The 12301-nt window shown below is 39.2% G+C and overlaps 1 protein-coding gene across 1 annotated transcript in view; it reads left to right on the top strand.

Moving 5' to 3' along the window:
* Positions 1-1084: 1084 nt before the first annotated feature.
* LOC143286406 (uncharacterized) overlaps positions 1085-12301 on the top strand; it is a 16805-nt gene continuing 5588 nt past the window's right edge. Inside the window, exons 1-5 of the mRNA XM_076593965.1 lie at positions 1085-1358; positions 4834-5005; positions 6156-6196; positions 10608-10682; positions 11350-11613. Coding sequence (XP_076450080.1) covers positions 11503-11613 — 111 coding nt within the window. The 5' untranslated portion in view covers positions 1085-1358; positions 4834-5005; positions 6156-6196; positions 10608-10682; positions 11350-11502. The remainder of the gene's footprint in view (positions 1359-4833; positions 5006-6155; positions 6197-10607; positions 10683-11349; positions 11614-12301) is intronic.

Raw genomic sequence — 12301 nt, 5'->3', positions numbered from 1 at the left:
GTGAGTCAGGCAGACAGACAACAGAAGAAGAAGATGGTGACTGAGCAGTGGAGGACAATGGGAAGGAACAAAAAGGTCCGGGAGTTGAGACAGGTGTGGCAGGAGTAGGAAGCGGAGCAGAGGCTATAACTGGCACGGGGGATACATTGCAGTTCGGAATATTGTCATCAGAGGGGGCAATGTCACGGAAAGTAAAAATGTTAGCAGGAACACATGTGTTGAGGTTGGAAGCAGCACAAACAGCGCCGCATGAAGTGGATCTGTCAACACACACAGGTGTACTGTCAGTAGTGCTGTTGGGGGTCCGTACGGAAACGTCAGTTTTGATGGGCTTTTGTTTTCTCTTTCCTGCTCGGCGAGTTCGTCTTCGCGGCAGGCAAGCGCCAATGCCTGTTCCTCGAAGGCGCACAACTAGGTCAGGGGTCAAAGGTGCAGGTTTGATAGCAAACAGTTCAGCGCGCGAGTACAGATCAAAGGGAGGGACGTTGCGCTCACCTTGACAAAGGTTGCCCACCTGTCCACTACCACTGAACGTTACGTTTTGCACGTGTACAGACGTGTTGAAGGGAGAGATGAATGGCGGGCCGGCGCAGTTCAAAACTGACAGGAAAGCAGAAAGAGAAATCCAAAACACAGCCAGTCTTATGTAGATCGGGGCACACACATACATCCATTGTTCGAAGGGATCCATAATAAAACACTCTGCAGAACCTAGCCACACAACACCAAACACAACCAACACAATAAACAAAAATACGGAGAGCTAGAATCACTCAGCCTGTTAGGCGTGCGACCTTCACCCCTTCAATGTATCATTGGCTGAAAATGCTCCTTTCATTTTGTGAACCATGTATCATTGGCAGGCTGCCTGCAATTTATTTCCTGGTCAACGATGAAGTCATCGCTTTTCTTCTGCTTTCACATTAATTTTTGTGGACGTATGTGTATGTGTGTGTACGTTACGTGGACGTGCGCGAATGTATTTGTATTGTTCTTGTGAGTGTGTGTGTGTGTGTGTTTGAAAGTAGGTATCTACAAGCACGCCATGTTCCGGTTCCGGTTGAAAGGGAAAAACGGATTTAGATCTTGAAGTGGCTCATAGCTTCCCATTTCTGTGTACATGTACATATATAGAAGAATGCATGCATGTAAATTGTGTACTATTTCTGCTCCTTTGTATGTATACACACACTAGCTGGCTTGTTCATTTGCTTCTACGACTCCAAGATAGACAGACAGACTGACCGAGAGTGCGGTTTTTTTTTTAGTTGTTTTTTTTTTTTTTTTTTTAGCAAATTGGCCTTCATTCACCGAAAAATACCTCAGTTAACGACAACGTGGACTTCTTCACATCACAAGTGAGGCTGTTGTTATTATTGTTGTTGTTATTGTTTGCTTCTGTGTGTGTGTGTGTGTGTGTGTGTGTGTGTGTTGTTGTTGTTGCTGTTGTTGTTGTTGTTGATGTTGTTTGCTTCTGTGTGTGTGTGTGTGTGTGTGTGTGTGTGTGTGTGTGTGTGTGTGTGTGTCTGTGTGTGTGTGTGTGTGTGTGTGCGTGTGTGTGTGTTTGTGTGTGTGTCTGTGTGTGTGTTTGCTGTTCCTGATTTTTGGATTAGAAACAAGAAGATCAAACCCTACATTTAAATGTACTCGCTTATTGTACTGTTTGATATTGAAGCATCATACACTAACGCTGTGTTATGTGCACATAGTTTAATCGATGATTAAAAAAAAAAAAAAATTATGCACTTTATTTCGTAAGGGAAATCTGAAAGTATTTCCATGAAAACGATTCTGTAGAATTCCTTGTAAGGCCAAAGGAATATCCATACCAACTGACTCTGTACGACACTTTGCTCTGTGTACCGCTGCGCTGTCCACCTTATCATTATGTCAAAATGAAGAATGGGATGATATCCAGCAGAACGTCACTGACTGCAGTGCCTCACAAACATATAGCATTGATTAAGGGGCTGATTTCAATTATCATGTCACATCTTGTCTATAAGTTCGACAATTGTAGGCTAACATGGTATCAACACAGAAAATAATGTTTAAAATGTCTCGCGTAAAATGAATATCGAAGATCTAATGCACCGATATAGCAGAGACTTCAGCTGTATTAAAAAAGAAAAAGAAAAATAGAAACAAGAGGTAAAGCCTTCAAGACGAACTTGTGCTTCGCGCTTTATCCAGTAAAGGAATCATGAGGAGAGAAAAAAAAAAGAGAAGAGATTTAAAAAAATCGTTGAAGAGTGCTCTGTATCAAATATGATATATGAAATAAGCTTGGAAGAAAATAAATAAATAAATAACACACACACACACACACACACACACACACACACACACACACACACACAAACGCATGGGAGCGGGATAGAACCATGCATGCTCAGTTCCAAAACAAGCAGACTAATCCACACTGCTGAGGCGTATCTGACGTCATCAAAGCAAATTTGACGTTTTCTTCTTCGTGCGACAAGTCTACAATGGGCTGAAAGGAACAATGGATTCAATTTTTTTTCTTTTGTGTCATTCCAGTTAATTCAATGTCCACTTTAGAACATTTATATGCAGTAAACATGTAGATGATGTAGTTAGTATCACTGTATGTATTCTGTCCAGAATTTTTTCTCCCTTTTTTTTGCCTCAGTTAGATGCAAGTCATGAGCACATTGCATCTTTTTTCTCTCTTTTTTAATTTTTTTTTCAAAGTGCTCTGCACGTGGCTTTCTTCATTGGCTGAAAAAAAAAGAAAAAAAGAAAAAGAAAGAAGAATAAATTATCATAATGATAGCAATAATAGTAATAATATTATCATTAAAGATAGTAAAGCGAAAGATTCAAATGGAAAAGAATACATTGGAAAATAAAGAAAAAGCAGATAGGAACAGACCCATTCATGCAGAATTTGTATTTCTTTCCTTTTAATTGTGAACAAGAAAAACGAGGTCGTCGTCTTTGAACACAATTAACCTACCTTCCAGTAGGCCTAACTCAGTGGGAAGCGGTTTTTAGAATTTTCGGATGGGGCAAGCAGCAGACACAATCCAGCTAGTATGCCGACTACAAGACCTGAAAGGAACAAAAGAATGGGAGAAAAACCCCGAAAACCTCAACCATCTATTCAACACAGCCATTTCACCCACTCTAGGAAGACATTGTCGGGAATGGCCAGAGGGCAAAACTGATGCGGAAGTGAAGCTACTCATAGAAGAAAACAGCAAAGAAGAGGACATCATCATATACACAGATGGCTCATTCACCAAAGACCAGTCCGGTTGAGAATTCACTGCGAAACAAAATGGAAAAACAGGGAAGAGAATGCTGCCTACAAAGTCACAACCTCCAGCCTAACGATGGAAGTTGAAGCTGTGACACATGCCATCCAGTGGCTATCGTCCATCCATACGCCCGGAAACCAACATGCCATGATTCTAACCGACTCAATGAACCTCATACAGAAAATTGAAAACGGAATGGAAGCCCAGAGTGGCATAAGGCAATGCGCAACTTTCAGATTAAAAAACTCACATGGTCATACTGCCCGGGACATGCAGGTGTTAAGGGAAATGAGCGAGCTGACAGACTTGCTGGTAACGCAACACCAACGAGCGGCCTACATCTAGGAAAATCGGAAATCCTCAGAAAAGTCAAAGAATATCAAAAAGAACAGGTACAAGGCCATCACACCATCGATCGCCTCAAAGAAATAAAAGCAGAGAGAGGGAGCGGCCGTAAGTCTAACATGAAAGGTAGAGCACGATGCTTTGCAGATCAAACAAATATCGGCATCATTTCCAAACCAACATTGCGCAAATTTCTTCAAAACGGAACTGTGGGCTTTTCCAAATACAATAGACTGAGCAACACACTAGACGCCACGTTCTTGGCATCAGAGATCTTTTCCCATCCCTCTTGAGGCCAATCAGTGGCAGCCTCTGTGCGTGTGTGTATGTGTGTGTTTGTGTGCATGTGTGGGTCTGTGTTTTTGAGTGCGTTTGTGCATGCGCGAGAGTGTAAATATACACAAGTGTCAGGAGAGTTCTGTGCACGTGCGCGCGCGCGCGCGCGCGCGCGTGTGTGTGTGAAGAGGAGGTGGGGGTGCGGGGGGGGAGGTGGGGTAGAGGATGAGGTATGTGAGTGTATGCATGCCTACACTGTGGGAGCAACAGGATATTGGAACGTATGTGGGTTGGGGGTGGGAGATATGAGCGTATGTGTGTGTGCTTGTACAAGTAAGTGTTCATCTGTGTGTGTGTGTGTGTGTGTGTGTGTGTGCCGTGGAAGCTGCAATACGTAGACTAGAAATGAGTGTGTGGAGGAGGGGGGTAGAGGAGGTGCAGGGTAATATGTGTGTGTGTGTGTGTGTGTGTGTGTGTTGGAGCTCATGTACGTTTATATGTATTTGACTGTGCTTTCATATCTGTGAAACTGCATACTTGGTGCATATCTGTTATGCATGTGTGGGTGTATGTGTGAATGTGTGTCTTCATGTTTTACATTTATTTGCTTATTTATCATCATTGTTGTCTTATTTATTTGTTTATTATTATTATTTTATTATTATTATTATTATTACTACTACTACTACCTTTTTTTAAATTATAATTATTATTTATTTATTTATGTAAGCGTATCTATTATTTCTTCGCCTTTATTTTATTTTTATTTTTATTTATTTATTTATTTATTTTATTTATTTATTATTTTTATTTTTTATTTATTCTTTTTTTTCTTCTCAAGGCCTGACTAAGCGCGTTGGGTTACGCTGCTGGTCAGGCATCTGCTTGGCAGATGTGGTGTAATGTATATGGATTTGTCCGAACGCAGTGACGCCTCCTTGAGCTACTGAAACTGAAACTCAGACAGGCCCAGGACACAGCCTGTTCACAGAGAGGATCCTCTTATCCCACTCAACCCGGACGATAATGATGTCGACGATGATGTGGCGTGTTCTCCTCTGGGTCGTATTGTTCCAGCTTCTTGTGTTCGGGAAAGGAGGGTGAGATGTTGCACAATATCATCACTGTTCTCTGTCTGTCTGTCTGTCTGTCTCTCTCGTATTCATAGTCCTGTTTTATGTAGTTTTTCTCTCTTTTTTTCCCCTCTTAGCAATGTGTTAATCTATCTGCATACCGCCGAAATTCTTTTGTTCATACATTGTCCCCTTGCCAAAGGACAGTACTGTCAATAGCAATAAAACAATGTCCGTATCTGTACCCGTATCTGTATCCGTATCCGCATCTGTGTGTGTGTGTGTGTGTGTGTGTGTGTGTGTGTGTGTGTGTGTGTGTGTGTGTGTGTGTGTGTGTGTGTGTGTGTGTGTTCATGTACATGTATGTTTACACACACACACATTATCTATCTATCTATCTATCTATCTATCTATCTATCTATATGTTCATGTACATGTATGTTTACACACACACACATTATCTATCTATCTATCTATCTATCTATCTATATATATATATATATATATGAACACAGAGAGAGACGGACACGGACATTGTTTTAATGTCATTGCCAATACTATATATATATATATATATATATATGATATATCACAACATAGAATAGTTATATTACTTATATATAGAACAGTTGAATATGAATTACAGCAGCAGTTACATATGATACATTACAACACAGATTAGTTGAATATGATAGATCATCACTCAGAAAATATGAAAATCAAAAACACAGAATCGTTGAATATGATACAGTATGTATACAACACAGAACTGTTGAATATGATACAGTTGATATACAACACAACATGAAAATGAATATGACAAATACCACTCAGAACAGTTAACTATTATAGATTCCAACACAGTTCATTTAAACACGACAAAATCCGGCAGGGAACAGTTAAATATGATAGATTCCAACACAGAACAGTTAACTATTATAAATTCCAACACAGTTCATTTAGATACGATACAATACAACACAGAACAGTAAAACATGATAAATTACAGATAGATGTGATAAATTCCAACACAGTACAGTCAAATATACATACAGAACGTTTAGATATGATACATTACAAAACAGAACAATTACGTATGATAAATTGCAACACGAGCCAGTTGAATATGATAATTACACCACAGAACAGAGAGACTGATGATGATTTTGTTTTGCAGGTGCGCTCATCAGGACGTTGCCTCGTGTGAGATTGGAGAAGGTAACTCTGTCTTTTGGATGATGGGAAATGTTTTGTTTTATATGTTTGGACAATAACGATGGGACTTTTAGTCGAGGTTTGAATCTGTCTGTCTGTCTGTCTGTCTCTCCACAACAAAGCAATTTATGATGTATCGAATATTTGATATATTGGCTCTTTCTTCACTTAATGCACTATTTCCATTGAATCACTCTAGGTAAGCAGACAACATTCTTATTTTAAAAAAAGTTGTTTAAAAGCAAACAAACAAACAAAAACAACAAGAAGAATTGATTTGTTTAAAACCAGCCTCGTATACTCAGGAGAAACACTTTAGAACTCCTTGCCAAAGCACACAAAAAATAAAAGGCAGTATCAGTTCCTATCCACAAAAAATTTGATATAACTGTGCAGGTAACTCAATAGATCAGCCGACAGATTTATGTGTTTTCAAGTCAATAAGGATTTTTGTGGTTGAAAATCTCAGATGATGCATATACATTCTATTCATATTGTAGTCTCTGATTATATGAGTGATGTATGGTGTTTACTTCATGTCAGTGTTTCTGAGTAATGATGTATGGTGTTTCCTTCATGTCAGTGTTTCTGAGTAATGATGTATGGTGTTTCCTTCATGTCAGTGTTTCTGAGTAATGATGTATGGTGGTTCCTTCATGTCAGTGTTTCTGAGTAATGATGTATGGCGTTTTCTTCATGTCAGTGTTTCTGAGTAATGATGTATGGTGTTTCCTTCATGTTCTTCATGTCAGTGTTTCTGAGTAATGATGTATGGTGTTTCCTTCATGTCAGTGTTTCAGAGTAATGATGTATGGTGTTTCCTTCATGTCAGTGTTTCTGAGTAATGATGTATGGTGTTTCCTTTATGTCAGTGTTTCTGAGTAATGATGTATGGTGTTTCCTTCATGTCAGTGTTTCTGAGTAATAATGTATGGTGTTTCCTTCATGTCAGTGTTTCAGAGTAATGATGTATGGTGTTTCCTTCATGTCAGTGTTTCTGAGTAATAATGTATGGTGTTTCCTTCATGTCAGTGTTTCTGAGTAATGATGTATGGTGTTTCCTTCATGTCAGTGTTTCAGAGTAATAATGTATGGTGTTTCCTTCATGTCAGTGTTTCTGAGTAATGATGTATGGTGTTTCCTTCATGTCAGTGTTTCAGAGTAATGATGTATGGTGTTTCCTTCATGTCAGTGTTTCTGAGTAATGATGTATGGTGTTTCCTTCATGTCAGTGTTTCTGAGTAACATGTATGATTATTATACAGGTATGTGTCTAAGAGAGAGAGAGAGAGAGAGAGAGAGAGAGAGAGAGAGAGACTGAGTGTGTGTATGTGTGTGTGTGTGAACCCGCTGGTGGTCTTCTGGTTTTTCCCCTTGATGAAGTGCTGGGTTTGATATTTTCCCCTCCAGTTCTTTATTGTAATATCTTTTTTTTCAGTGCTTTTGTACTTGTCGTTCTGCCCCAGTTCTTTATTGTAATATCTTTTTTTTCAGTGCTTTTGTACTTGTCGTTCTGCCCCAGTTCTTTATTGTATTATCTTTTTTTTTCAGTGCTTTTGTACTTGTCGTTCTGCCCCAGTTCTTTATTGTATTATCTTTTTTCAGTGCTTTTGTACTTGTCGTTCTGCCCCAGTTCTTTTTTGTATTATCTTTTTTCAGTGCTTTTGTACTTGTCGTTCTGCCCCAGTTCTTTATTGTATTATCTTTTTTCAGTGCTTTTGTACTTGTCGTTCTGCCCCAGTTCTTTATTGTAATATCTTTTTTCAGTGCTTTTGTACTTGTCGTTCTGCCCCAGTTCTTTATTGTAATATCTTTTTTCAGTGCTTTTGTACTTGTCGTTCTGCCCCAGTTCTTTATTGCATTATCTTTTTTTAGTGCTTTTGTACTTGTCGTTCTGCCCCAGTTCTTTTTTGTATTATCTTTTTTTAGTGCTTTTGTACTTGTCGTTCTGCCCCAGTTCTTTATTGTAATATCTTTTTTCAGTGCTTTTGTACTTGTCGTTCTGCCCCAGTTCTTTATTGTAATATCTTTTTTCAGTGTTTTTGTACTTGTCGTTCTGCCCAAGTTCTTTATTGTAATATCATTTTTCAGTGCTTTTGTACTTGTCGTTCTGCCCCAGGGCTAGGTGGCGAAAAGTAAATGTAAATTGCTTATCTCATTTACCCTGATTAAATAAGATTTTGCTTCGTTTCGTTTCGTTTCCTATCTCTCTCTCTCTCTTTCTCACACACACACACACACACACACACACACACTCACAATGGCTACTTCGTACAGCCAACATAATGTACTGGTGTTTTGTTGTCTATATTAATGTCATTTACTTATGTCGTTTCGTTGGTTTCTGTTTACGTGGACCGTTTCACTTGGGACTGAGGCCTGAATGTGAATAAAACATTCTGATTCTCTCTCTCTCTCTCTCTCTCTCTCTCTCTCTCTCTGTCTATCTCTCTATCTCCCTCCATGTATGCACACATTTTCTCTCTCTCTCTCTCTCTCTATCTATCTATCTATCTCCCTCCATGTATGCACACAATCTCTCTCTCTGTCTTTCTCCATGTACGCACACAATCTCTCTCTCTCTCTCTCTCTCTCTCTCTCTCTCTATCTATCTATCTATCTATCTCCCTCCATGTTTGCACACAATCGAGGGTCAAAATAACATGTACAAACACAGTGAACGGATGTGATCAAAACAATTTTTGACTCACTTGTGTAAACAAAGTGAGTCTATGTTTTAACCCTGTGTTCGGGTGTCTGTGTGTGCATGTGTGTGTGTCTGTGTGTCCGTGGTAAACTTTAACATTGACATTTTCTCTACAAATACTTTGTTAGTTGACACCAAATTAGGCATAAAAATAGGAAAAATTCAGTTCTTTCCAGTCATCTTGTTTAAAACAATATTGCATCTCTGGGATGGGGACAAAAATAAAAAAGAAGCCAAATTATAAGCAAACTACATTTACTGTTATATTTATATTTTTTGTATTCTCTAAACTTGGCACTTTGATCTGGTATTCTGACACAACAACAAGAGCAGTCATTATTATCATTTTTTGTTCAAACAGGAACTTCTTTTGCTAGGCATGGAAGGTTTTTTTGTTTGTTTTTTGTTTTGTTTTTTTGAAACGTTTTGGTGCAGATTGTAAAAAAAAAAGGGAAATTAATCTGTAATTAATGCTAGGGGACTTAATTTGCTTTAAACTGATCTTTCTCATCTTAAACATTACATTTTGAAATTATACTCAATACATGAAAAGCTTGTGTGTTTTACTCTCAGTGTACAGGGCTTTCACTATGTTCATTCGCCCGTGGTCTTTTTCAGAAAATACTAAAATCAATACGACGAGTGGATTTTACAGATCTATTGGCTGAGCCCTGAAGGTCATGGGCAAAAATCAGTTGCGTACACATATTTATACACATTCAAAGCAAGTGCTCATATTCTTCGCGAACGCGAACGACGCCATTTTGTTTCAAGTTGTTGACCTGCCCGTTCAATCCTATATTCAATGGACAATACACGATAACATGTGATAGAAAGTTGGAGAAGGAGACCGTTAAATATTTATTCAGAGAAAGATTTGTGAACGCCTCATCACTTACTGGATTATGCCCCAAACTGCCATATAAATATCCACAGAATCAGTCGGAATTCACAGTTAAAAATTGTAAACCATGCGAGTTAATACCCTTGAACTGATCACGATGAAACGAAAAAATTTCTAGTCCTGACTTTTCTCAAAATGAAGTCCTTTTCACTTCATACGATGTTTAGAAGTACTTGTACTTGGCTCAACATGTTATTAGTTTAACAAAATGCTAAATTTTCATATCAACTTTAAAACTATAAAATTAGAATGAACATAAAAGAGAAATTGAATGGATCGTGTCGTACTACATTCCCGGCGGGTGTAACTAAAACGTGTACATCTATCTAGATCTAGAGAAAACGGTTAAATGTTGCAATAAGATTGCGGCGATAGCCACGTCTCCTTTACCGCGGACTTTAAAAGAATTTTTTATTGCCCTTAAAGATTTTTTGAATGCCCAAGATACACCAGAATAATATGATTTAAACAGCGTTCTCACTGCGAATGCCGCAATTGATTTATCGCCCTTTAAAAAAGTATGTTCAAATATTAGATTTTAGAACTTCAGTTAAGGAGCCACGATAGTGTAATGGGTAAGACAGTTTCTTCTCACCTGAACACGCGGGGTTCGAATCTGGTTAGGACTTTTTTTTCTTTTCTTTTTTTAACCCGAAGCTTTATAATAACAAATACAGAACACATTTTAACGATTAGTTGTTGTTTTTTTTGTTTTGTTTTTTTTAGATCCAGGTATTATCTATCATTCAGGTATTTTAATGCTTTGTTTTATTATAACGAATTGTTATTTCTATTCTTCCCAGACATCTGTGACTTTTCCAATGGCGTAGCAAAATGCGCATGGCGAAACAGTGGAAACAGTGAAAGGTGGACTTTTGGTGAGTGAAAATAAAAAGTTTTAGACGAGTTAAAAATAGTGCTCTTCTTCGGTATTTTTATGGACTTCCTAAGCTGCTCCTGTCAAAACTGGACTCACATAAAACGAGTTTCCAGTCATGGATATTCTTGTCAGATCTCAGCTTTCTGTTGTAAAACACAACAATGGTATTCTTTTTTTTTCACAGAACAACTCTTCCATCTGGCTCATGTTTTCTGTGCAACAGTTGGTAGACTGTCATGACATGGGCTGTTTACAGTATCATGACATGCTGCATGTAAACACACACGAATCAAGGCCTGTGCGTGTGTGTGTGTGTGTGTGTGTGTGTGTGTGTGTGTGTGTGTGTGTGTGTGTGAAATATTCATTTGACATATTCTTAATAAAAAGGCGCGTGACAGATGTAATGTGTAACGAGAAGAAGAAGAATGGTGATGATGATGATGATGATGATGATGATGACAACGATGATGGTGACAACAACGATAATAGTTATGGTGGAGGTGGTGATGATGATGATGATAATGGTGACGACGATTATGATAAAACAGCAGTAACAACAGCAAGTTCGTCATCATACTCACCACATGTCTAACACTGTCATACATAACTCCGTCAGATAAATGACAGTGAACTCAAACTAAAACGTCTGTCAAACTCCAATGCAGATGGTTCCATCGCTCGGGTGAGGGCTGACAGTGACAGGTGCTGTGCTGGAAACGAAGAGGTGGTGCACTTTGGCAGAAGGAGAGCACTGTGTTCATCTGAAGTACGAACTCTCCCCTGTCCGCAACTCACAGCAACGCACTGAACTTCATGTAATGCAGGTGGAGAAGAGTGGTTCTCGACAACTTCTTTGGGGGGTTAAATCAAGCGGAGCTACAGGCTGGCGCTCTGTCTACATCCCCATTAGAAAGGGGAACAAGTTCAAGGTACGTATCCTGTGGTCTTCTCTGCTTAACTCGTCTCCTGCAGACAATGCTTGGTAAGAAGTGTAAACCAACACTGATCTGTTTGTAGCAATCAAGACATACTCTGTGATGATGATGGTGATGATGGTGATGGTGATGATGGTAGTGGTGGTGGTGGTGGTGACGACGATGATGATGATGATGATGGTGGTGGTGGTGATGATGATGATGGTGATGATGATGATGGTGATGATGATGATGGTGATGATGGTGATGGTGATGATGGTGATGGTGATGATGATGATGATGGTGGTGATGATGATGATGACTGGCTTTTATATGCTGTTGTTACAAGTGGCGTAGAAGAGAGAGAGAGAGAGAGTTAAAGAGAGACAGAGAGAGACAGAGATAGAGACATAGAGACAGTGAGTGAACCAGAGACAGAGACACAGGGACAGAGACACAAAGAGAGGGTGGATGGGGATTAACAGATGTAGTAAGTCAGGCGGACACAGACTCAGGCAGGGTGTTGTGTGCTGAATCAGGGACAAACAGACAGACAGACAGGCAGACAGGGCGATGCTGAATCAGTGACAGACAGACAGACAGACAGACAGGGCGATGCTGAATCAGAGACAGACAGACACAGACAGGGCCATGCTGAAACAGTGACAGACAGACAGACAGACAGGGTGTTGCTGAATCAGAG

Source organism: Babylonia areolata, chromosome 10 (assembly GCF_041734735.1).
Source record: "Babylonia areolata isolate BAREFJ2019XMU chromosome 10, ASM4173473v1, whole genome shotgun sequence".
Taxonomy (NCBI): domain Eukaryota; kingdom Metazoa; phylum Mollusca; class Gastropoda; order Neogastropoda; family Buccinidae; genus Babylonia; species Babylonia areolata.
This window is presented reverse-complemented; position numbering and strand designations above follow the sequence as displayed.